The sequence below is a fragment of the Simochromis diagramma genome, unplaced genomic scaffold (assembly GCF_900408965.1).
Source record: "Simochromis diagramma unplaced genomic scaffold, fSimDia1.1 OVJJ01000216.1, whole genome shotgun sequence".
NCBI classification, from domain to species: Eukaryota; Metazoa; Chordata; class Actinopteri; order Cichliformes; family Cichlidae; genus Simochromis; species Simochromis diagramma.
This window is the reverse complement of record NW_024386883.1, coordinates 101,197-126,259: the sequence shown is the minus strand read 5'-3', so window position 1 is coordinate 126,259 and position 25,063 is coordinate 101,197. Positions and strand designations below refer to the sequence as shown.

The window sequence follows — 25,063 nt, the reverse complement described above, 5'->3', positions numbered from 1 at the left end:
GCCAAGGTGTGAAAACAGGTGTGGGTCACTATCAACCGAGGTTTCAGGTGAACCCATTGTGAGACCTTGCCCAACCCTATCGTGTGACTTACTGCAATCAAATAACCTAAGATGTGAGTAGGCGATAAGGAGTCTGGGAGGGGGTGAAAGAAAATCTGGTACTCTCCACCATTTGCTCTTAGAACTGAAGAAGATTCTCAGATGAGAGGTGAGTACAGATGCTTTTCTTTCCAAGCTCCTAAGAAAGTGTAGGTAAATCAAAATACAAGAAAAACTCCCCACAATTTAAATATAAAGGGAAAACATAGTTAGGTATACTTTGAAAACATTTTATGAGAATTTAAAAATACTACATTTTCAACTGAAAATATTGCTGAATATATACATATATTTGTGCACTTGAGATATGACATGCCTATAAAGAATGTAATTGATTTATTATTTCTATAATTGTTCTAATAAATCAAATTAAGTAAAAAAAATGTTTAATACAAAAAGACTTTTCACTGATGTATTTTATTTCAGTTTACATTTTTGGCATGGATAACCCTCCATAGCCGCACCGCCTTTTTGGTGACGTCACGAAGGGCGGGCGAGCATTCCTGCCGTCTACTTTTGTCTCTACGTGGAGGAGGTAGGACTGCAAACTGGACAGTGTCTGGAATTTAAGGCGCACTAACAGTAAGTACCAATTTCCTGACAAGTTCTAGACCAGCACCTACTTATAGATAGAGTTTATATCAGTTTTGCTTATCAAAACAACATCCTTTGTCCCAAGCTTTCCTCCCTGTTATCCTCTGTTTGTAGGGATGGGTTTGCTGGAGTAAGCAGGGGTAGTTTCCTGCCTATGAAACTTACATGTCTGTCGCTAGCCGGCTAGCTCTAGCTACACCTTGAATGTAGCTCGTTCATCCTCTCGGAGCTGAACGAGTCTGAAAATGTTGAAATATTGCACTCTTTCACTCCTTAGTTATGACCACATAACTTTTGGAAAAAGTAACTACTGCTCAAAGACGTAGTATACATATACTAGTTTCATTGTGTAACTATGTATCACATTTATACACGAGGTTCACATTTCTAGTTATTTTTTATTTTTGTAGATGCGGGCTGTTTAGAAATTTTTGAATATGTAAAATCCTACAGGAAAAGTCAAGTTAGACAGAAGCAGGTTTGTTCCTTCATCACGCCGCCTCTCACCGGAGGAAGTATAGGTGGAGCCTGCACTATTTCTTTTAAGTAATTCTTTTTAATCTTCCCGCTCCACCAAGTTAGCATATAAAAACCACATACCAGAACACAATATCACAGTCTGTAAATAAATCTTGTGTAACACATCTCTCTGCTCAATGTTCTTTACTTTGCTGAGTGTTTCTCCTCTGTGTGTGTGTGTGTGTGTGTGTGTGTGTGTGTGTGTGTGCGTGCGTGCGTGTGTTTGTGGGTTATTTTCTGCAAAGGTCTGAGTCTCCCACTTTTTGCCAATGAACTGTAAACGTCTATGACGCCTTTGCACTCAATGTGCAAGAGTTAGCGTAGCTGATCCTTGGAAAAAGCATTGTTCTCATGTGGTCTGTGCTGGTAAGCCTGACAAATGTTTCCGCACCAAAATAAGGCAGCTTGCTTATGCACAAAGTGACTTTTTGTCTGTGTCTGTGTGTGTTGAACAGTGGTCTATGTAAACTTGTTTACTGCCTAGAGCGATTTACCAGATTTTTCCTGGAGCCCATCTGGAGCTGCAGCGCTCACTTACATCTGGGATTCCAATCCTGGATCGTTCTTAGGACACGGCTGATCAGCAAGGTCGGCTGATAATGTCAGAGAAGCCCGTATTTTAACTTCATAAATGTTGTGACTTTGAACATAAAGCGTGTTGTGAATACAGGGTCTGGCCTTCTCTAAAATCTTGTTTCACTTGTATGGCAGGATACGAGGATGCAGGAGACAAGAGGTGTTTAATTCATAAACAGGATTAATACATTGTTAGCTGTTCTCGTAGTGTCAGCGCTAGTGAATGTGATGATTGCATTTCCTTTGTGGGGAAAGAAAAATGCTGGATGACATTTTAACTGTAACCTGACTGGCGTGGTTAGATTGCCCATGAATGTGCTGGTATGTAGACTATGCTCCACAAAATAGCTGAGGTAAAGTGTAATTTTCCCTTGCTCATGCTGTGGAAGTATAAGAGCGCCTACTGTATGTGTTATTTAAAAGCACAGACATTACATGTGCACGCTGCTGTCTCTCCAACCAGACCTTGGAGACTGTGGATGGGTGGTGTATTTTTAAAAAACCTTGTGCTTCCAGCCGGGCTCACACCTGTGCGAGTGAACAGGTTTTCCCACTTTTTTCCACCATCAGGATCTATGGGAACGGTCACTTGTTCTGCAAGTCAGTAAAAGTGATCAGGTTACTCTGTAGTTGCACTTCTTTCTTTATTCAGAAACTCCTTTTTTTTTTTTTTTTTTTTTTTTTTTAAATTGCGCAGTGCTGATGGATGTTTCTGAACATTAAAACAATGCATTGCTATGCTAGAATGCCAAGTCATTTTAAATAAATCATGTGCCAACTTTAATTAATACTACACATCAAATGCACCAGAGAATATTAATGCAATGAGTCACTAATGTTTTCCATTTTTTTAAAGGCCCCAGCTTATTAACGTGGTTTTTGAAGCAATCGGATACAATGTCAGTGGTATTTTTTACGGTTGCTGTGCCTTTTGTAGTACTGTGAGTGTGCCATGCCTATAAAGAATAATGGTATGCAAGGTTTTTGTTGAGTAATAGCATAGGTGTAGGTGTGGCTGCTTACCTGTAGGAGTAACAAGCTAACCCAGCTGATTCAGCAGCACCTCTGTCTGTATGGACTCCCGTACTAGCCCCTTTTAGACTTCCTTCATCATTTAGTAAAGCTACATGCTTTCATTTGGCCAACAGTGGTAGGCTATAGAGAGCAGATTGTAAAGGCTAGGTGGTTGCTGTCATTTCATTTGAATGTTTCCATGATGATTCACCACATGGCCTGGCTTTTAAGGCTTTTATAATATCACTTTAACCCAGCCCAGGGTGTTACACTCGCAGCTGTACATGATGTCAAAGTAGAGTAAACTCCGCAAACAATTTGTTGTCATCACCTCCCTCCTTACCTGTCAGTACTGCCCTGCTGATCTTATCCCAACAGCCTGAACAGGAAATAAAGGGCTGGCCCTACAGACTGGCTTTCTGCTCATGAGTCATTTTCACATCTGCACAAGATTGTGAGTGTAAAAAAAAAAAAAACCAAACAAAAAAAAAAACGTCCCATGTTCTTGCAGACCGTGTTGGGTGTGTGCTTATTGAACTTAACCACATTTGGGAAGGGTGCCCAATCTATTTGTGTGCCTCACATTTCCCACGTAACTGTGGATGAAACACTGGCGGGGCGGGGTGTGTCGCCTCAGCTCTGCACATTTAATTCAGCCATCTGGGAGCAGCCCTCGGCTTTAAATTGAGTGAAAGATTCATCAAAGGCGATTGTAAATGGCGTCAATGTGCTGTTTTTGGCTCAACAATTAAAGCCGCTGCTGGTAAAGAAGTGTGTGTGTGTGTGTGTGTGCGTTTGTGTTTGTGCGTATTTGTGATATCCAGTTGTAAAATGAGCTAGGAACCGAGAGAGCTTCTTGAACGGAGGGGGGTTAGACGTCTTAAAGCCTACAAAACAAGTCCAGTTATGCTTGTTTTGCTGCTGCTGGGTATCACATGACTAGGATGACTGCACATCTATACAGATGAGCATTTGTTTCAGTCCAGCTTAATTTCAGCTGGAGCTACCAAATCTTGTATTTTAGGATATTTACAATATTTTTCTGTTTTTGCTTGGTTGTTTGTTTGTTTGTTTGTTTTAATTAGTGAAAAGTATATAGCTATGGCACTCCTGAGTCATCCTCTTTGTACTATAGCCAAAGACTGACCTCTTAATAATGTGCTCTATCAGAGGTATTGATGTGCTTTTAGGCAGACATCCATTTAGGAGGTTGATGTTGTTTTCAATGTTAAAGCACAGGATTTTTACAACACACACACACACACACGCAAACACATGTACAGCTGTCAAAGAAAACAACTGTCTTTGGAAACCAGCCGCTCTGAACTCTACTCTCTAGTGTAACACAAGATTTATGGCCACAGCTTTGCTACGGTGATTACAAACGCTCTATTCTTCCGTGCATCTCACATTTGTCCATTGCCATCTGTGCCCTTGCTCCACGTACTTGTGCCCGTCTTCTGTTGTCACTCCGCCTCCTGTTGAGGGTGTGACAAGTGAGCGAGTGAGGTAATGTTTGTGGGCCCTTCTTGCAGCAGGCCCAACTCAACCGGCCACATTTCACATCCTTTTTGGAGAAAAGTTAAATATAGCAGTGCTGGAATTGGCATTTTCCTAATAGTTGAGTGGGGAGTTTGTGCTTGGCCTGATTTGGGGTTGCTTTGTTGAAGGAAAACACACTCTTCTCTCTGATTTATGGTAAGTCTTTTAAAATGATTTGTGCTTTGATGTGGCTCATTAAAGTGACAAATCCCTTACCGTCACCTAGTTTTCGAAATTATGTAATTTTGTCTGAAGGACTTTTTTGGGCAAGTCTTTGTTTTTGCAGGGCCGTGTGTTTTTAATTTGTCACTTTGTCTTATATTTATAGCTTTATGGGAACTGCATCACGTCTCTGATGCCTTGTGGCTACTGATGAGTCACCTTTCGTGACTATTAATAGTTCATTAAAGCAGATGCAAACTTTGGTTCACTGTCTGCTCAGCTGTCTGGGATGCTGCTGAGGGTAGAAAGATAATAGATGGCTCAGTTCACTCAGAGACGTTCAGGCACAAATTCCACTATTCGTTCTGTTATTTTTATATGTTTTGTTGGGGAAACCAGGCGTTGCCCAGGATTTCTGACGAATGTGACGATCGCACATCTGTAGCTTTAAGTCTGGCAAGAAAAAGGGAACACGTTTCTATCTGGAAAAATCTTTGCTCTTTTTTGTTAATCGCTTTTTGTTTCCTCAACCCTCGTGTTGGAGAGGAATGCCATCATACCAGTTTAGCCTTGGAGAGCGAGGGAGCTCACCTCTCTGTAAGTGGAGCTCACTCAGTCCAGGCCTCCTGCATTCCTTTGCAGCTACTGAACAGGAAGGGGGTGCTGACAGAAATTCCTTATTTTCAGTGCCTTTTTTTCTCAATAGTTCCTTTGCCTCGGAGGAGAATGGGAAGCAGTGGTTTTTGTCAAGCAAAGTAGCTCTCGAGACAGATTCTCACTGACTCGTGGTCGATCCGTGACTTGAGTAGTTAACCTTTGAACCAGACGAACCTGACGGGTCATGTTTCATTTGCTCTGGCTGTTTAAACAGATTTCCATCTGGTCTTGCCCATGGCGTGCCACTCGCCAACGTTGATCTAATATTCAATGGGTTTGAGCTAACCTATCAGCACACTGCAGTCTCTTTGCACTGATCTGTCACTCAGTGCTGTCTTTTTTTTATCTCTATGAAACAGCCATGGGTTTGAATATGCAGGAACTGTAGACAAGGGTTAAGCGTTTGGTGTTCATGTTCCAAGTTCCACTCTTTGCCCAAATAATATTGACCAGTGCTATTGAATGGGATTTGGGTGCATGCAGGTAAACAGAAATAGGTGGTTAGAACCACCAGCTTTCCCCTAACAATAATTCATATTTATAATTATTAGTAAATTTGAATGGGATATCTGATGACCTACCACAGAACATAGACCAGGGGTGGGCAACTCCAGGCCTCGAGGGCTGGTGTTCCTGCAGGTTTTAGATGTGTCCTTGAACCAACACAGCTGATTTAAATGGCTAAATTAGCTCCTCAACATGTCCAGAGTCCTGGTAATGAACTAATCATGTGATTCAGGTGTGTTGACCCAAAGTGCAATCTAAAACCTGCAGGACACCGGCCCTCGAGGCCAGAAATTCCCCACCCTTGCCATAGACCCAAGAGACTTTATGGTCTTCCTTAAAGTTAGCTACACAATTTAAATGCCTTGTGTAGCTGTTTAGCTACACAGAAAGAGGAGATTGCAGGGATTAAGCCAATGTGGAGGTCATAGAAACATACTAAAAAAGCAAACTGTGTGTAGCTTGACAGCCACTGTGCTATCTGTTAATCAAATGTTGATTGGTTGAAAAGTCACCTTGAACAGGAATGGGAACGATAGAGTTCACCGCAAAGAGGAAGAGATTAAAAATGAATAAATAAATAGGAGAAAAGCAGACACAGGACAGTTCGCCCTCTTGTTTTCACTTTACTACAAACAGCTCTTTGTGTGTTTTGACTCATGTGTGCACTGTAGCAGGTACTAAGCTAAAGGTCAACTGTCCCTGTCATGGTCACTGCTATGTGTGATTGTCCATGATGTGTGCAAAGCTCATCACAGGTGCTTAAGTCATGTAGTGATTGGCACTGGAATCCCAGATTGCACATTTTGTTGATTGTTTGTAGGTCAATCCATTTAATTTCAGATGCATTTTGGTGATAACGCCCCACAAATGTTTCACATTTGCATGTTTGTCTAGAGATCCCTGGCTTTTGAGTCTTTCCAACTGCTTGAGTCTTTTGAGTCCATTTCAAACTGCATGCACAGTCTTAACCACTTTTTAATTGCAGCCGTCAGTAAAAAGATTTAACTTGCTTTGTCAATTTGATTTGTAGTATAGGCACACAATAAAAATAAAACATTGTAGTTACAAAAATCTATATTTTACAAGATTTACTGTATAGTATAGTATACTAACTGAAGAGTAATCATTTAGTCAACCAAAGGCTGATGACATCTTGACTCATCTAGTAGTTTCATTGGAAAATGGGCTTGCTGCTATACAATAAAACGAACAGGACGTGACTTTGATTAAGGAAAAGGAAAAGCGATAGGTAAATGAAGCTATTTTAGGCCTGACAGAAAATAAAAGGTTCACTTATCTGCTGCGTGTCGATGCCACTCCCTTTGCTGGTTGAATGCATAGAAAGTGACAGCAGTGTGGGTGAGTTTGCAGGAGTGATAAAGATGCTGTTTTCCTCCCAAACTATTTTTAAGATGTTGTGACTCTGCTCTCTTCACAGTCACACCTTTCTTTGACTGACCAGCTCAGGTCAATCTCAGAAAAATGTCTGCAAAGCTTACACAAGAAGAAAGGGAGGAGATAAGACAGATATTTGAAAGTTACGGTAAGTAAAAGTCATGTTTCTTTTTATTGCCCTCATTGTTACTGCTGGTTTAACCATATCTGATGATTCTTTCTGTGTTCTTATAGATAAGAACGGAGATGGGAATATCTCTAAACAAGAGCTTGGTGATCTTCTTAAAGACATCGGCCATCCGCTGCCAGGATTCAGGCTTCGAGAGCTCATCCAGAAGCTCGATACAGACAATGATGAAAAGCTAAACTTTAACGAGTTTACCTCGGTACGTTCTAAGCAGAGCCGAAAAGCATCCACATGCCACAAATGCGTACAAGCATACTGCAGGAATGTGAAAGTGATAAACTGAAGAAATGATTAATCCTTCACAGTAGCAGCTTCTTGTACAGTCTGTATTCTTTATCAGTCAGAACTTGGGATCACAAACAGCACCCCAAAATGTTATCACCCTTGGTCCAAACATCTACTGACTAATTATGTATGTATTTATTTATTTAATAATTAAAATTTTTATTGAATTAGACATTAGAAACATCAACATATAAAAAGGCAGTTCAAAGACACTGATGTAGTGTGATGTATACGAGGGAATTTGTACAATAAGTACAAAAAGATGTTTTCACTTTTTCTTTGGATATGAACTCACAGAAGAGGCCCTGTTGCTCCTTGGCTATCACATTTTTTTACAATTGAGCCTTCCCAACATCTTGTCTGGCACAAGTCTGATTGATTAGGTATTTTTTTATGGCACTGCAAAGCTGGGATCTGCAATCCAGCATGGTCCATGTACAGATAATAATGACATGTATAGACATACATGTGCCATTATGCAAGAAAGATGAATCAAAATGAGCAGAAGTGGCTGAAAGTATTAATAACCTCCACAAGGCTGCTATTGTGTTGTTGCGGTTGCTTCTTTCACCTACACTGGATAGGAAGTGCAAGCTAGCATCCTGTGGCCTTCTGCATGTAAAGAGTGCTGTGCTAGTTTGCCCAGCAGCTCATTGTGGTCACACCGACAGCTGTGGAGGCGAGGCCACTGATGAAGCTCTGATAACTCCGGCTGCAGGAAGCATCAAAAAAATTCCTACTGAATACATATTGTCAAACCAGCTTGGTTTCAATTCTCTCCCATGTTGCGATTTACTGATAAGATGCGCTGCATATCAAGAACTGTCACCACATATTGCTCCCATTATTATTGTTAAATGACGTTTAAATATGTGGGTGTTTAATTTGGAGGATAAGTGCTGTAGCTGTTTCTGTCATAATCTCATCAACCCGAGGCCATCCTGGACCTTTAAAGCTCGTTGATGCCGTCAAAACCTCAGCTACTAGCCTAGATACTCACCATATCTTCTTAGCCCTGTAGCCAGCAGGTTGGGTTATGTTTTCGTGCCACTGAGGAGAAATTCCAGCAGATCTCCTGTGTCTGCCGAGCAACCTGAGCTGCCACGGTGGCTCGCAGGAGACCACAGTAACAGGAGAGAAGATGGTTGAGGCTTTTTGCACAGAAGTATGACTTAATAAAGATTGTTTGCTTCACTGATTCCGATTCATTGATTAGTCTGCTGATTCCATTGAAAAAAACTTCAAAAAATTCAAAAATGATCCAAACCCTTCCAAATGATTTCCGATTTAAAAAATAGAAAAAATAATATTAAAATGCTGAATTACAAATGAAATTGCCGGAATAATCATATTATAAATAACATGCAGCTGATCTGAACGTGATCTTTAGTAAATTTGCTCGGATACTCATACAGTAGTTTGACACATACCTGTTTAATCAAATGTAATTCAAAGGAAGTGTCTTTCATTGGTCTGTTATGCTGAGTCAGTCATTGTAGGTACTTGTAAATGATGGTGTCTTATCTAATCCAATTCTCGTAAATTAGGATTATTTCCACCACTTTTTTTTGAGATTACTACGACATAATCCCAAATCAGTGTCTTTAAATGCAACACAAACACGCCATAGCCTTCAGCCTTCGCCATTTCTAACCATTCTTTGCTGTTATTTTAGATTGTTGATGAACTGAAGGCCGGCCAGATATCAAAGTCTTTCCGCAAGGCCATCAACAGAAAGGAAGGCATCCTGGCTATTGGAGGGACGTCTGAACTGTCAAGTGAAGGCACACAACATTCGTTCTCTGGTACGTCAGAGATTCCCAACCTCATTGGCACTGTTTGCTGCCAGTGTTTGTCATGAGCTGTTGACTTTGTACCCTCTGCAGTTCAGGTGCAGGCGCTTCATTTAACACTGAAGTAATCTATATTAGACAATGTGACCTAGTGAAATTAGGTGATATAAGCAGCCCACTCACGTTACCTTGTTGGTGTTTGGATTTTAACTAACCTGTGTCTGTTTGTCCTCATAGAGGAGGAGCGATACGCCTTTGTGAACTGGATCAACACCGCTCTGGAAAAAGACCCTGACTGCCAACATGTTCTGCCCATGGATCCCAACACAAACGCCCTCTTCACGTGTGTTGGAGACGGTATCGTACTCTGGTGGGTGCTCCTGTTACTGTCCCTCACTGAGCTCTAACACTGCTCTAAAGGTTGCTCATATTAAAAAAATATGAGTTTTTATATCAACATATAGAGGTCTAAAGAGATCGCGTTGTCTGTGCCTGAATTGCAGCTGGACTGGTCAAAGCTCAAAATGATGCTTCACTGTTTGAATTGGCTACTTTTAAAAATCTGTTTGAGGTGCTGGTGTGGCTCCCTGGGTTGAGCAGGCGACCCTATCACCATGAGGCTAATGCAGCATGCCCGGGCTTGAAGCCACTGGGCCTCGGAGTGCTGCTTTATCCCTGTAATGCCTCAAAATCCCAAAACATATATTTTAAAAAAAAAACAAAAAAACAACACACACACACACATTTGCTTCTGAGTTGGAGTTCAAATTAATATCCACCTTTCACACCCTTCATTTGCATTTTTGTGACCTGGCAAACAAAAGCTATGATTTTGTTTATTACATGCTGAATTATTTGTTTTGTGATACTGTACAACTGTTTAAACATACATCAGTTTTACATTAACTCAAGCTCATTTTATAAGACTGAGAAAATATGTGATTACTTTTACTTAAGTGTTTTTGACACCAATGGCTCTGAAGTAATAAAGTAACAGTCCTTCACGTTAAACATATTTCTGATACAACTAATTAAGTTGCAACATAAAAGGATATTGTTAGTTTGTCTAAGGTTATGTTGCTACAATATAAAAGCAAGAATCAGTTAAACATCACATGTTTGAATTTATGTTAAAGTTGAAAAAAGTGCCACAAATTTACTTAAACTGTGAATGCAAATCTTTCCAACCATGATGCCCTAAAAGTTAGATATTTACGCCCAAGTTGCTTAATATTCACAAACACAGATGCTTTAGAGACAATAAACATTTGGATTTCTGTCTCCTTAACAACATGCATCAGACATGTTAATGTTTTTGGGGTTTTTTTACTCTTTGCACAGCAAAATGATCAACCTGTCAGTGCCCGACACGATTGATGAGAGGACCATAAATAAGAAGAAGTTGACTCCTTTCACAATACAGGTCAGTCAGTTTTTTCTTATGGTGCTTTTTCCCCCTCACATTTTTTTAGCAAATGTTTTTGTTGTTGTTGTTGTTGTTGTTTTGTTAACTGTTAATTTGTGCCTTACAGGAGAATCTTAACCTGGCCCTGAACTCTGCTTCAGCCATCGGGTGCCATGTGGTGAACATCGGTGCTTTAGACCTGAGAGAAGGGAAGCCCCATCTGGTGTTGGGCCTGCTGTGGCAGATCATCAAGATCGGTCTCTTTGCTGACATTGAGCTCAGCAGAAATGAAGGTACAGGGCATTAAATAACATGCGCTTCAGTCCTGTTGTTCCCCCAGTCTGTTTTCAAGCAGCTTAAGTGATGATTAATGCTCCTGAACAGCACTGGCGGCATTGCTGAGGGATGGGGAAACTCTCGAGGACCTGATGAAGCTGTCACCAGAAGAACTGCTGTTACGCTGGGCAAACTTTCACCTGGAAAATGCTGGACAGAAGAAGATCAACAACTTCAGCTCTGACATTAAAGTGAGTATACTCACTGGCACTGAATCCAGGTGGTGCATCTAAATAGTAGATGCAGAGAGAGGGACACTAAACAAAACTTTAGAACATAATATTACAGGTTTAATGTGGCTTTTAAGGTTCTTCACGGGGCTTTTTAAATCCATTTTTGACTTGTTTTTCACTCCGGTAATAACTACGTCTACCAACACAGGCGTCTGTCAGCCCACCTGGACAGGTAGCACATGTTTGTGTTTGTACAAACTTACCCAAATATCCACTTATCTTTTCCAAAAATAGGAATGAGTGGGTAGTGTCTCAGGCTTAGCTGTGTATGTAGGGATTAAGACAAAGACACAGTCTTTCTGTGGCAACATGCATTTTAGTAAGGTAGTTCAGGTGAAAGGTGCCACTACGTCAGATGTACAGCATTTTGTATACAGTTATGCACCTGTATGTGTATGTATTTTTCTCAAGCTCTGCATTTGTTTTTTTGTTTCTGATTAATTCTCATTATTATAACATTTAGCGATGTGATCCTCTTAAAAACTTCTAAAGTTCAGTTTTTGTCCCTGTTGAAGTTGTTCTCAAACTAAATCAAGTTTATCATCACCTTTCTCAGAGTGAAGCTGCCTTTTAATAAAATAAAATGAGTGTAGGTTTTGTTGTTTGTCCAATAGCAGGAACCTACATTTTCTTTGTTTGTTTGCTTTCCTTTATTTAGGATTCAAGAGCCTATTTCCACCTTCTGAATCAAATCTCTCCAAAAGGCACAGATGAGGATAAGCCACGCATAGACATCAACATGGCAGGAATCAATGTAAGCACTCTGACAGTCAGCGCTCACAGCTGAGCATCTCCAACACATGCCAGCAGCTGTACAGGGCCTCTGACTCGTGTGTGTGTGTGTGTGTGTGTGTGTGTGTGTGTGTGTGTGTGTGTGTGTGTGTGTGTGTGTGTGTGTGTGTTGTTCAGGAGAAAGACGACATGAAGAGGGCAGATGCCATGCTGCAGCAGGCTGACAGACTCGGCTGTCGGCAGTTTGTCACTCCAGCTGACGTTGTCAGTGGAAACCCCAAACTCAACCTTGCTTTCGTGGCCAATCTGTTTAATAAATATCCAGCACTGACCAAACCTGAGAATGAGGATATTGACTGGGGACTGTTGGAAGGTGGGTTATCAAGACGTTCACAGGTGGTAATCAAATGAAAGCTAAATTGGAAAATACAAGAGGCCCCAGGGATCTGTAGTATTTCTCTGTTACATTATTTATGGGTGAATGAGTAAAACAAAAAGTTTGATGCAGTCAGGAACCATCTTTGATGGAAAAGCAGAAAATGAACATGAGAAATCTCCAAAATTAATTTAAAAAAAATCTGCTTCAAAGAATCTAGCTGACGAAATGGTTGTATTTAGATTTCTCCAGATAGTCAGAGCATCTGCCTAACACAAACATAAACATGTAAGTTATAGCCAACAAACAACAACTAAGAGGTGTACTGTAGCATAGAGATAAGTCTTAATATGACAACAAGTCCCTCCTGGCTTTGGCACCTACTGGATACGTTAGTCAGTACATTTGTATTTACAATAATCTTTACTGTTCACTTGTATAGTTACATACATTCATCATTAAGTCCCTTAAGACTCACAATCCTGTACTGTCCAGGTGAGACGAGAGAAGAGAGGACGTTCCGAAACTGGATGAACTCCCTGGGAGTGAACCCACATGTGAATCATCTGTATGGGTAAGTAAACTTCCTGGCATCTGAAACAAAAAAGTGGGATACTAGCTTCTTCTTTTTGTCTTATTTAATGTTTATTATTAATTACAATGCTCACTATTCTTACAGAGACCTACAGGATGCCCTGGTCATCCTTCAGCTCTATGATAAGATTAAAGTGCCGGTTGACTGGAACAACAAGGTCAACAAGCCACCATACCCTAAACTGGGAACCAACATGAAAAAGGTAGACCTAATGGCCTTATTCTTTTAGATTCAAGAAGAAACATGTTGGCTTTCTCCAACTATTTAATTTATATTTCCCAGCTGGAGAATTGTAACTATGCAGTGGAACTGGGCAAAACGGCCAAGTTCTCCCTCGTTGGCATCGGCGGGCAGGACCTGAATGATGGCAATGCTACCTTGACTCTAGCACTGGTGTGGCAGTTGATGAGAAGGTACAAAAAGTACAACACCGTGTGATTTCAGGAATAGAATCAAGTAGAAGTTCCTCCTTCCTTTTGTTTCTGCGTTTCTGCTTTTCTTGTAGTCAACAAGATAAGGAAAAGGTTTACAGCCTGGCGTGCTGAGCATGCATAGCACATTTCTGTGTCCAGCTGACTTATTTTTAAACACTTAAAAAATATAAAACAACTAATTTTCTGAATTGTTTACATTCTACAGTAACACAGATTGCAAACTTTGGTTTTTAAGCCTTAAGTGGCATCAGCAACCTTTATAAGTCATATGTAGTACACATAGTATATGTAGTACATTAAATAATAAAGTTATGCATCATTATATTTTAAAGGGACTTCTTATCCTCATTTACAGCATTTGGGAACAATTGGTTGCCAGGGAAAAATGAGTATTTAACTGGCTGCGAGTGGTTTCTGGAGGTTGCTGGAAGTCACTGTGAAATTGATCACTATGCCTTTGACCCCATGGTAGCCATTAATCACTAAGGAAAAATGCTCATCCCACAATCGGTTGCCAGTGTTTGCTGGAGGTTGCTTGATGAACTTGGTCAGTTACAGTGTGCAGATAAGGTGGCGTCTTCATGCAAACTATTGGCAACCACAACACTCTGCAGGTGCCCAAAGCAGATCACAAAGAGGCACTCTTTGTGACTGACTTCACCTGGTAACAGCCGGCAACCAATCGAGGAATACACATTTTTCCCAAGCAACTGTAGGCTACCAGGGGTTCACTGACTGGCCTGGCCTAACCAACGCTTTTATTTTTTTCTTTCTGATCAGCTATCCCACATAATCATAGGTTTGAACAATGGGTGGCCTGGGCTTCTGAGCTCTAGAGCACAAAACATTGTCTAAAAGACACCAATTAAGAAACCTGAGGTTTAGCTCACAGGGGATTACATACAAGTTATACAAGCTAATGCCATCATTTATGTTTAATATGGGCATCAACCCTTGTAAGAGTGAATGTATGATAACAAAAATAGTATAAAAGCACTTCAGAATCAATAGTGACAAATCAAAGTAGCTTAATGTAAAAGTTAATGATCTTGTATGAAATTGACAGACTTCATTTTCAGATTCATTGTGATAGTTCTCTTTATTTACTCTAATTTTCTTTAAACTGTTTCCACTGTGGAGAGTTGGTAGTTGTAGTTGGCAGCCTCACGTGTGTGTGTGTGTGTGTGTGTGTGTGTGTGTGTGTGTACGTACATTCCTCATATTTGTGATTACATTTCCATAGCTGATTCCAGTGTTAAAGATTCTTCCCTGCTGTTTTTGTCTTTGGTCTTTTAGTTAAAAACTGGAGTTCTCTGTTCAGTCCTGTAATAAATATTCTGCCTCTCTACTCTTTCAGATATACGCTGAATGTACTGGAGGACCTTGGTGATGGAGAGAAAGTAAATGATGACATCATTGTACGCTGGGTGAACAAAACATTGGCAGAGGCTGGAAAATCAGCCAAGATTTCAAGTTTTAAGGTAAAATGACATTGGAGAATCAGACATCTCTACATATGTAAACCAGCCCTCATCAGCATTGAGCAGCGTAAAAAGATGTAGTCATGTGATTCGGTTGGGGAGGGTTGGGGTCTCATTTTGCTGAGACGGCTCCATGTGTGGGTCGGAGCCCTAATCTGTGTGTTATGTGGCGATCAGGACAAGGAGATCAGCAGCAGTTTGGCAGTACTGGAACTCATAGACGCCATCCAGCCTGGCAGCATTGACTATGATCTGATCAAAACTGGCAGACTCTCTGAAGACGACAAGCTGGAGAATGCCAAGTAAGGACAAAAAGAAAGAGAAGCAGCTTTTTGACCATATACTGGTAAGTAGGGGTGACCAGCTTTTATATAACTTACCATGTCTGTATCCTCTCTAGATATGCCATTTCCATGGCGAGGAAGATTGGAGCCCGCGTCTACGCTCTCCCAGAAGACCTCGTGGAGGTCAAGCCCAAAATGGTGATGACTGTCTTTGCCTGCTTGATGGGTCGGGGGATGAAACGAGTCTAACTAGCTGGAATCATTGTGACAATTACTCATACCCACAGGCCATTAGCATTTTGAGAGAGCTGCCCCGTTCGAAGGAATTATGTTTTGTTTTTTTTTTCTTGTGTGTCAGAATCATACATTTGCATGTGTCCCTGCATCTTCTGATTAATAGAGGTGTTTTCTGAAGAATAATGTGCTTTCATCTTATTTAAAGTGAGGCTGCAAAACTAAAATTTCTAAAGACTTTGATCATCTTTACAGTTTCAGTATGCAGAACTCTTAACGTGTAAGAATGCTGTTTTGTTTTGTGTTTTTTAAGCGAGCGTGCCTGTTTGCAGCTGCAAGGTTGTTTACATATTTTTACTCAGCTCGATAAGTAAATTATAGCCTTGAGTAAGCAAAACACATTCCCAAATACCATAGTTATGAATAAATGCTTGGTAAATGTTTGGGAAGGGGGAGGGGGAATAAAAAGAGAAGAGGCATCAGACAACCATTTCCTCTCACTTGATGAAGTAAAACCATGGCCTAAACTGGCATCTTAACTGGCAACGTAAACGTCTACATATCCATATACAGAAGCCATAAGGTCTGATCATAGTAAAGACCATGGTGATGTGCTATCTGTATTCTTGTACTCGTCATTTGTTTGTTTATTGGGATCATTATGCGATGTAAATGCTGTTCTTTGGGTGTTTCTGGTCTTAGTTGTTTGGGTTTTTGTTTGTTTTTGTTTTTTAAAGTATCTGTTACGTTGGATGAAGAGCAGGCTGACTGGATTCTCCTGGCTTCTGCTGTGCCTTCTTGTCTCAAAGACAACTTGCACTCATGCGTTGAGTTTTTCCTTTCCTTTTGTATTCACTGTTACCAAATATAAATTGCAACTTCATTCCAGGTAGCTTTATGATACTCTATGACAATGGCCAGATTGTATTTGGTCTCGTGTTCATGTCTATTCCTAAGGGCTTTACATGCAACAATAAATATGCCTTGGAAAACCAGTCTTATGTTTGATCGTGGTTATTTCTGACCACAAGTTCATCTTTTAAGCTCTTCCACCTTTCTTTAAAAAAATGAAATTTACTATTTTGTTTTCACTTTACAACATTATGTAGCCTGGCTAAATTAACCAGCCCAGAACACAGATTATCTTTGGGGTTCTTTTAATCTGAATGATAAAGTAAGTGCTCAGAAGAAAATAAAAAAGGTTGTAAAAATAAAGAAATAAAATTGTTACAGACAGTTCTTATCCAGTAACAGCTTTGTGCACTGGTAACCCACTGCTACTGCAGGTTATTTCCCCAACTTTATCAGCATCTGGAACTCAAGGACGTCTAGCGTCATTGTGTCTGATATAAACCCATACATAAATAAAACAAACTTAGCAGTGCAAAAATAACTGTAGTGGCTTCTCCTGCTAAGATACAGAGCCAAGATTAAACAGTTAACAAGGTACATTTCCCTCTTACCCACAGAGATAGTATCATACAAGTGTGAACTCAAATACATACAGTGCATTAATTCAGCAGAAAACGGAATATAGATCCCTCTGAGATGAACGGCGAAGTTGGTTGCAGCCACTCCTGGTGCCTTAACTGTTGCACACTTTGCATTCAAAACAGATCACGCAGCGAAAAAAAAAGGCATTGCACACCCACATAAAACCAATGCAAGCTAGCACTGCCGTGAATGTCTCTGTAGATCCCCATGATCCCTTGCGCTCTCAGGGGTACCCCAAAAGAAACAGCGCCATCCAGTGGCATGTCCCATAATATCGAACTTCCACCTGGCTACATTCTCCCCTGCTTAAGAGTCAGCGTCCCCGGTGACTCAATTGGTATATCTCAACTCATACACTGCTTCTTTAAAGAGGGCAGTACCCATATTAGTCAACAACTGAGACAGTACCTCAGGGCTCAAGGTGATGGCATGACATGCTGATACAGGGACATGGTAAGGGTTTGAATGCACTCCAGCATTAGCTCTTTTACTCCAACGGGGCACTGGTGTTGGTGTAATGACCCCAATATCCCTGTTGGTTTCAGTAGCAACTGTCTCTGGTGTGGACACCTGCTCAGAGGCAGACGGTGCAGTAACACGAGCATCATCAGTGTTTACAGACTCTGAAACGCCACTGCTTTGAACTGCTTCCCTGTCTTCATCAGACCCCTGCTCTGCAATTGGGTATGAGGTTTCTCCGAACAACACATACTCAGGATCTGAATCTGAACAGCCTGTTTTCTCTTCTGTCATAGGACCCACTACCACAGGGGATTCCTTATTTTTCTTTTTCCTGGGTGCAGGAATTGGGCCAATGTAAGGTCTAAGGTTAGCTCTGTGAACCCGTTTTACTGGCCCACCCTCCACAGGACCCACCGCATGTGTGCTGCCCTGGACTTCGACAACCCTATAAACCACAGGGCTCCAGGCGTCTTGAATTTTGTTCCTGCCTTGGGGCCAGTGTCGCAGATAAACTAACTGACCTACTTCAACAGGGGGGGGGCAATAGACCCGGGTTTTGTCCAGCTCAAGCCTTTCTGCTGCTTTCTGCTCCGTGTACTGCCTTGCTCTGTTATGTGCTTCATTTAAGCGCTGCTGATGCACAACCAGCCAGTCATGTCTCTTATCAAGCACCTGCTCCTGCCCTAGTAAAGCATCTACAGGAAGGTGGGGGTGCACTCCAAACATGAGGTAATACGGCGAGTGACCTGTGGTGGCATGGGGAGTCACATTGTATGCATAGACCAACTCTGGCAAATACTCAGGCCAACAGCGTTTCTTGTCCGGTGGGAGGGTACGCAATAGGTCATGAAGTGTCCTATTGAAACGTTCACATTGTGCATTACCTTGGGGATGATGTGGTGTAGTACGGCTTTTTTTTTAACCCCATATAACTTGCACAGTTCCTGAATCACATCACTTTCAAAATTTCTGCCCTGATCAGAATGTAACCTCTCTGGTACACCATACCTCATGAACCACTCTCTGAGCAAAATCTTAGCAGTTGTATCAGCTTTCTGGTCACGTGTGGGGAAAGCTTGTGTGAACTTGGTGAAAACATCTGTAACCACCAACACATTTTCTCGTCCATCTGAGGCTGGCTCCAACACGCTAAAATGTACTGCAACCACTTCAAGAGGTCTAGTGGCCAAAAAGGGCTTGACAGGGGCATGAATCTTGGGCTGTGGCAACTTAGTAAGCACACATCTGTAGCATTTCTTAATCCACTGGTCCACTTCTTCATACATACCAACCCAAAAACATCTCTGTCTTAACAGATTCTGGGTCCGCTCCACCCCCTGATGCCCCATCTGATCATGCACACTCCCCAATACAGCTTCCTTTAAACAAGCTGGCAAAAGGAGCTGCTGACACCTCCCCAAATGTCCATCCTCAATGACCCGATACAACAATCCCTCAAACTCTACGATACGTGACCACTGCCAGAGCAGAGAAATCACAGACTTAGCCAAACCTTTCCTCTGCTGGTGTGTGGGTTTCTTCTTTTTGTCCCAAAACTGCCTAAAGGACTTGATAGTAGGGTCAGAGCACTGAAACTGTCGCAACTCTTCCTTAGAATACCCTGGCAGAGTGGGTGTATTCCCTTGGGAATCAGTAAAATGGGTGTCTTGCTCAACTGCTGTGACCCGGGCCTGCCTCACCTGACAACATTTTACACCTGCACTTACTAAGTCCAGGCCTAGCGTTGTCCCTCTGCTGACTAGGTTACAGATGGATATGCATCCATCAAACTCCTCATCTCCTGCAGGCTGGGGCTCCCCTGCTAATGGCTGTCTAGAGAGGGTATCGGCTGCTGTGTTACACCGACCAGGACGATACTGCACCTCAAAGTCAAATGGTGCTAACTGGGCAACCCAGCGCTGTTCGATGGCTCCCAGCTTTGCTGAGTTCAGGTGGCAGAGGGGGTTGTTATCTGTCACAACTGTGAATTTGAAGCCTAAGAGATACCCCCTAAACTTCTCAGACACAGCCCATTTAAGGGCAAGGAGCTCTAATTTCATGCTGCTATAATTTCTGTCATTTCTCTCTACATTTCTCAACCTTCGGCTGGCGTATGCTATAACACGTTTCCTGCCACCCTGCACCTGATAAAGAACTGCTCCCAGTCCTAAACTGCTGGCATCTGTCTCAACAACAAATGGCAGTGAGAAATCAGCATAAGCAAGTAGGGGGGCACTTGTGAGCTTCTCTTTCAGCTGCTCAAATGACTCTTGACAAGATGGCGTCCACACACTTTCAAGCAAGTTTTTATATTTAGCTGGACTGTCCTCCTTGCCCCATGCATTAATCAGATCATGCAAAGGACCTGCCAGCTGCGAAAATCCATGGAGAAATCTCCTGTAATAACTGCAAAAACCCAGGAAGGATCTCAGCTCTTTAACTGTGGTGGGTACTGGCCACTGCCTCACTGCAGCTATCTTGTCTGGGTCCGTACCTATCCCTTCCGCTGAGATCTGGTGACCCAAAAAGCATACACTAGATTGGAGAAAATGACATTTCTCCACCTTAACCTTCAGCCCAGTTTCCCTGAGTCTCTGCAACACTGTCTGAAGATGTGTCAAATGGTCTTCAAAAGTTGATGAGTAGACTAATATGTCATCTAGGTACACGAGCATAATCTGAAGGATTAAGTCACTCATAGTGGCCTGCATGAGTCTTTGGAAAGTGGCTGGACCATTACACACACCAAAGGGCAATCTGGTATATTCAAACAACCCAAATGGGGTTGTAAAAGCAGTCTTGTGCCTGTCCCTTTCGTGAACTGCCACTTGATGATAGCCACTTGCCAGGTCGATAGTCGAGAAAAACCTTGCACCATGTAATGCATCAAAGGATTCATCTATACGGGGCAAAGGAAAGGCATCACGTCTGGTCTTGGCATTTAGCCGCCTGTAATCGACACATAACCTCAAGCTGTTGTCTGTCTTCCTCACCAGCACAATGGGCGATGCATAGGCACTAGTGCTTTCTTTGATCACACCCTTTTTCAGAAGCTGGGTTATGTGTTCTCGCACCTCTTTGTACTGTGTTGGAGGTATCCGTCGGTAGGCCTGGGTGACAGGGACATCATCGACTAGGTGTATCTCATGGCTGATCTTCTCTGTATAACCTAGATCTTCATCTTTGAAAGCAAAAACATCTGCATACTGAGCCAAAAGTGCAGCTAATTTGGTCTGTTCCTCTTGGGAGCCACTAATACTCAGCTGCTCTATCAGCAATTTCAGTTCACCATCAGATTCTTTAGCCCCTTTCTTATTCAGTGACACTTCCTCGTGGTCAGCAGAAATACGATTAAACTGCACCTCAGCTGCATTTTCAACACACTCCACTACAGTAAGCACACCAAGTCTGGTCCGGGGAGCCAACCACACATCTTCCTGAGAGAAGTTCACAACTTGAACTGGAAACACGTGCCTGTCAGTTTCAACAAGAGTAGGAACAACAACCAAACCGCTGGGAACGAGCGTGTTGGTTGGCTCAAGTAACATTAAGGTCTGGTCATCTGAAACTTTCCCAAGCCCTCTAGCAAATACTGTGGCCACGGATGATGCTGGCACGTGTACAGTATTTTTACCAGCTAACCGGGCGGTGGATGACCTCTCTAATACTTCGCAGGCTTGCACCCTCTGAAAAGCTTCTCCCCAAGCAGCATTTAACTCTCCTCCGAGAGTTGAATCAAAACTAGCAATGGCTAGCTCCTTACATCTCTTTATTATGTTCATTCCAACAAGAACAGGGGGGGGATCCCTCTAGTCTGCTGGCACCTTTTTCCACCTGCTGTTCCACATCATTTTCCTGCACCTTAACTTTAGCTGACATTAGCTCTTGGTCCTGTGGCCCTCCGGGTTCTGGGGCGGGGTCCCTGACTACTAAAAACCCACACTCCTGCACTGTTAACCCCATGACCTGCACATCCAGCTCAATGTAACCTATATAAGGAATTGGCAATGAGTTAGCTGCAGTCAATTTAAGCCATTTAGCTGTAGGGGTTACATCATCATCTTCACCCATTAGGTGTTGTTGGAAAAATGCCTCTGAGGTGGTGCTAACCTGGCTCCCTGTATCCAAAAGGGTTCTAGCCTTAATCCCTCCCACCTCAATTTCAACTTCAGGACATTTACCAACTGCTCTGTCAAAAAAATCTCTCACGAGTTAGGGTCTTTGAGCCAGTAGTCTCCCCTCGAATTGCCCGGCTCTTGGCAACCGAGGTAGCTAGTTTCCCTGAACAGGTGCAGGAACAGAAACTGGAGAAGCTCCTTGCTTAAGGGTTTTGCACTCCCTAACAATGTGTCCAACTCCCTTACACTTGAAACAGATGGGCTTCCCATCATCAGTGAACTGGAACTTTGATCTGGGAATCCCACGTTTAGGGGCCCTTTCTCCGGATGTAACACTCTCCCTAACCACACTGAGTAACTCCCCAATAGCCTTGCCCTGCTCAGAAACCACCTTAAGGATTTCATCTAGAGTTGCAGATGACCTATCTGGAGCTTCACGGGTACTCTGATCCCCTGCAACCGCACTGTCACTTAATATGGGCCTGCTCTTGGCAACTCTGGTGCCACTAGGTTTTTCTTCCATAGACCAAGCAATTGCTTCCTGACGTACATCAAAAAGCGTAGACTCTGGCTTTTCCCTCACCATCTTGCGAAGCTCCCTTCGCAGAGTAGAGTCTCTTACTCCCTCCACAAACTGGTCTCTAACTGCCATCTTTGTGTCTCGTACTGCATCAGGCCTTTGTTTAAGGGCTAAGCGGAGGATCTGGGACAGAGCGTGTGAATACTCAAAGAAATCTTCACCTTCTAGCTGGAAACGGCTAAAAAAGGTTTGCAGTAACTGTGCTACACTGCGCCTCTCACCAGAAGCTTCTCTGAGAAAACAAAAAATTTCTTCGGGTTCAATCTGCTCTCCCCCAGTACATAACTTGATCTCTTCAAGTGGAGAATCCCTGAGGAGGGAAAAAATGAAGTCAACCTGATCATCATTACCCAAGCCTCTAGTTCTGATACCCCTCTGTACTTCATCAATAAACTCCTCTACAGAACGTCCATCTACGGTTGCATCCCCACTAAAGGGTTGAATAGGTCGCTCTCGCGGCAGATATACATATGGCCTACTTGCCCCGTCACTCAAAGCAGTTATCCTGGCCATAGCCTGGTCATGTTTGTTACTCAGTTCTGACAATTTTGCCTGAAGCTCAGTGACAGGGTCCCTTGCGGTGGCCCCCGCCAAACCCTGGTCATCGTCACTGTTTGTGTCTGACATAATGAAATGTCTGTGTCCAGATTAGTCTTTGGGCAGGATGCAGAAATTGCCTTAGCAGTCTATTCAGCTAGGTGCCACTGATGTCCTCTTCTCCTCTGGAAAGAATCCTTCCCTCGATCGAAATCGCCTTCTTCTGGACAGACTGGCCACTGCTCCTCTGTACACCTCTGGTATGGCCCCAATCGTCAGGTCCTTTCCAATCCCTCGCGCCGCGGGTGACCACCACTACAGTTATTTTTTGCACCGCAAAATAACCTACTTAAACGGAAACCCATAAAAAACAGAATCGCTGAGCTGCCACTTTTGCAGATACCCCACTCCTGGTACCAAATTGTGTAGCCTGGCTAAATTAACCAACCCAGAACACAGATTATCTTTGGGGTTCTTTTAATCTGAATGATAAAGTAAGTGCTCAGAAGAAAATAAAAAAGGTTGTAAAAATAAAGAAATAAAATTGTTACAGACAGTTCTTATCCAGTAACAGCTTTGTGCACTGGTAACCCACTGCTACTGCAGGTTATTTCCCCAACTTTATCAGCATCTGGAACTCAAGGACGTCTAGCGTCATTTTGTGTCTGATATAAACCCATACATAAATAAAACAAAACTTAGCAGTGCAAAAGTAACTGTAGTGGCTTCTCCTGCTAAGATACAGAGCCAAGATTAAACAGTTAACAAGGTACATTTCCCTCTTACCCACAGAGATAGTATCATACAAGTGTGAACTCAAATACATACAGTGCATTAATTCAGCAGAAAACGGAATATAGATCCCTCTGAGATGAACGGCGAAGTTGGTTGCAGCCACTCCTGGTGCCTTAACTGTTGCACACTTTGCATTCAAAACAGATCACGCAGCGAAAAAAAGGCATTGCACACCCACATAAAACCAATGCAAGCTAGCACTGCCGTGAATGTCTCTGTAGATCCCCATGATCCCTTGCGCTCTCAGGGGTACCCCAAAAGAAACAGCGCCATCCAGTGGCATGTCCCATAATATCGAACTTCCACCTGGCTACAATTAGATCAAAGTGGATGCTTTGGTTACTTGTAGATCAAAATAAACATTATGTTGTAATTATATAGCACTAATTCAGGGACTTTATATTGTAAGATAAAGTCTCTACAATATTAGAAGCAAACCTCACACACCTGCCTCGCACATCTACACAACCCACTATGAGCAACAGACATTATGTCTCTAAGATTTTTAGGACAGAGTGCAATAAATTCAGTTTTGTGGAGATTTAAAAGCATGAATTTAGAGGTCGTCCTGGCTTCAATGTCTATAAGACATGCCTGTAGTTTACCTAACTGACTACATGGAAAAATAAAGCTGGGTATCATCTGCATAGCAACAAAGATGTCATATTCAGTTTCTTGTTAAACACAAATACCTGCATGTCTGAAAGCTAACATGTCTAACCTTTAAGCAGTTGGACTACAGCAGCAGAAGACCACACAAGGTGCCACTCCTTTCAGCTAAGAACACAAAAACTAAGCCATAATTCTCATCGGCTCACCAAAACTGGAAAATAGAACGATTGGAAAAATGTCGCCTGGTCTCATGAGTCTGGATTTCTGCTGCACCATTCAGAAGGTATAATCAGAATTTGGTGTAATCAGTATGAAAGTATGGATTATACCAACAATTTTTTACTTGACACACTTTGGGGCCCTTAGTGCCATCTGAGCATCATTTAAATGCACTGTTGGTGACCATGTCTGTGTCTTTTACGTGGGTAATATATCAGTTTATCTGAATAAAGTGACGTATTAAGTATAATTAGTGATGCTGGATTCATCATGCAAGAAATGCATCATCTTGGCTCAACATCTTGAAGGGTATGAACAAACAGTGGTTGGTATGGTTACAAGTAACCATAGAAGAGGATACATACAAGTCTAAAAACACTTTAACATTTAATATGTTTAAACTGATGTTAAACATGACTTTTTTAAGCATTCTCCGAGTACTTTCAGTGTATTAGATCTTTTGTTTTGTGAATGATTGATCCCAAAATGTACTCAGGAGGAAGTTCTTTGTTTCCAAGCGCCTCTTACATCAGATACCTGTTGGGTTTTTTTACTGCTTCTCCTTCCTCTTATCTGAGCTTCTGTTAATGTTACTACCTTTATGCTTTATGTTCTTCCTCTTTTTCACCATAAAATCCCCCACCTGTTTTTTGTTTTTTTTTAAAAAAAACCTCTGTAAGAGAAAAAAACAAAGCGCTTACAGTTTCTGCTTTTACTCGTCTCTTCACAGTCCATCAACAATCTCGTTGCCCAACAGAGATAGTAATGGCAGATTGAAGTTTACTGTTCACTGGGCTGAATCTTAG

The 25,063-nt window shown here is 42.1% G+C and overlaps 1 protein-coding gene across 2 annotated transcripts; it reads left to right on the top strand.

Moving 5' to 3' along the window:
* The first annotated feature begins 547 nt into the window (after positions 1 to 547).
* Positions 548 to 16,435, top strand: LOC120734124 (plastin-3-like). Of its 2 annotated transcripts, none has more exons than XM_040032699.1 (16): positions 548 to 681; positions 7,109 to 7,213; positions 7,300 to 7,451; positions 9,213 to 9,342; positions 9,568 to 9,700; positions 10,672 to 10,753; positions 10,863 to 11,028; positions 11,120 to 11,262; positions 11,963 to 12,058; positions 12,214 to 12,409; positions 12,908 to 12,986; positions 13,092 to 13,209; positions 13,290 to 13,420; positions 14,799 to 14,922; positions 15,100 to 15,224; positions 15,323 to 16,435. In XM_040032699.1, exons 2-16 carry the CDS (start codon positions 7,153 to 7,155, stop codon positions 15,453 to 15,455), a joined length of 1,869 nt encoding a protein of 622 aa, XP_039888633.1. In that variant the 5' UTR covers positions 548 to 681; positions 7,109 to 7,152; the 3' UTR covers positions 15,456 to 16,435. The 2 variants fall into 2 exon arrangements, with proteins under 2 accessions (XP_039888633.1, XP_039888634.1); XM_040032700.1 differs by lacking the exon at positions 548 to 681 and adding an exon at positions 4,145 to 4,500.
* The last annotated feature ends 8,628 nt before the right edge of the window (positions 16,436 to 25,063 follow it).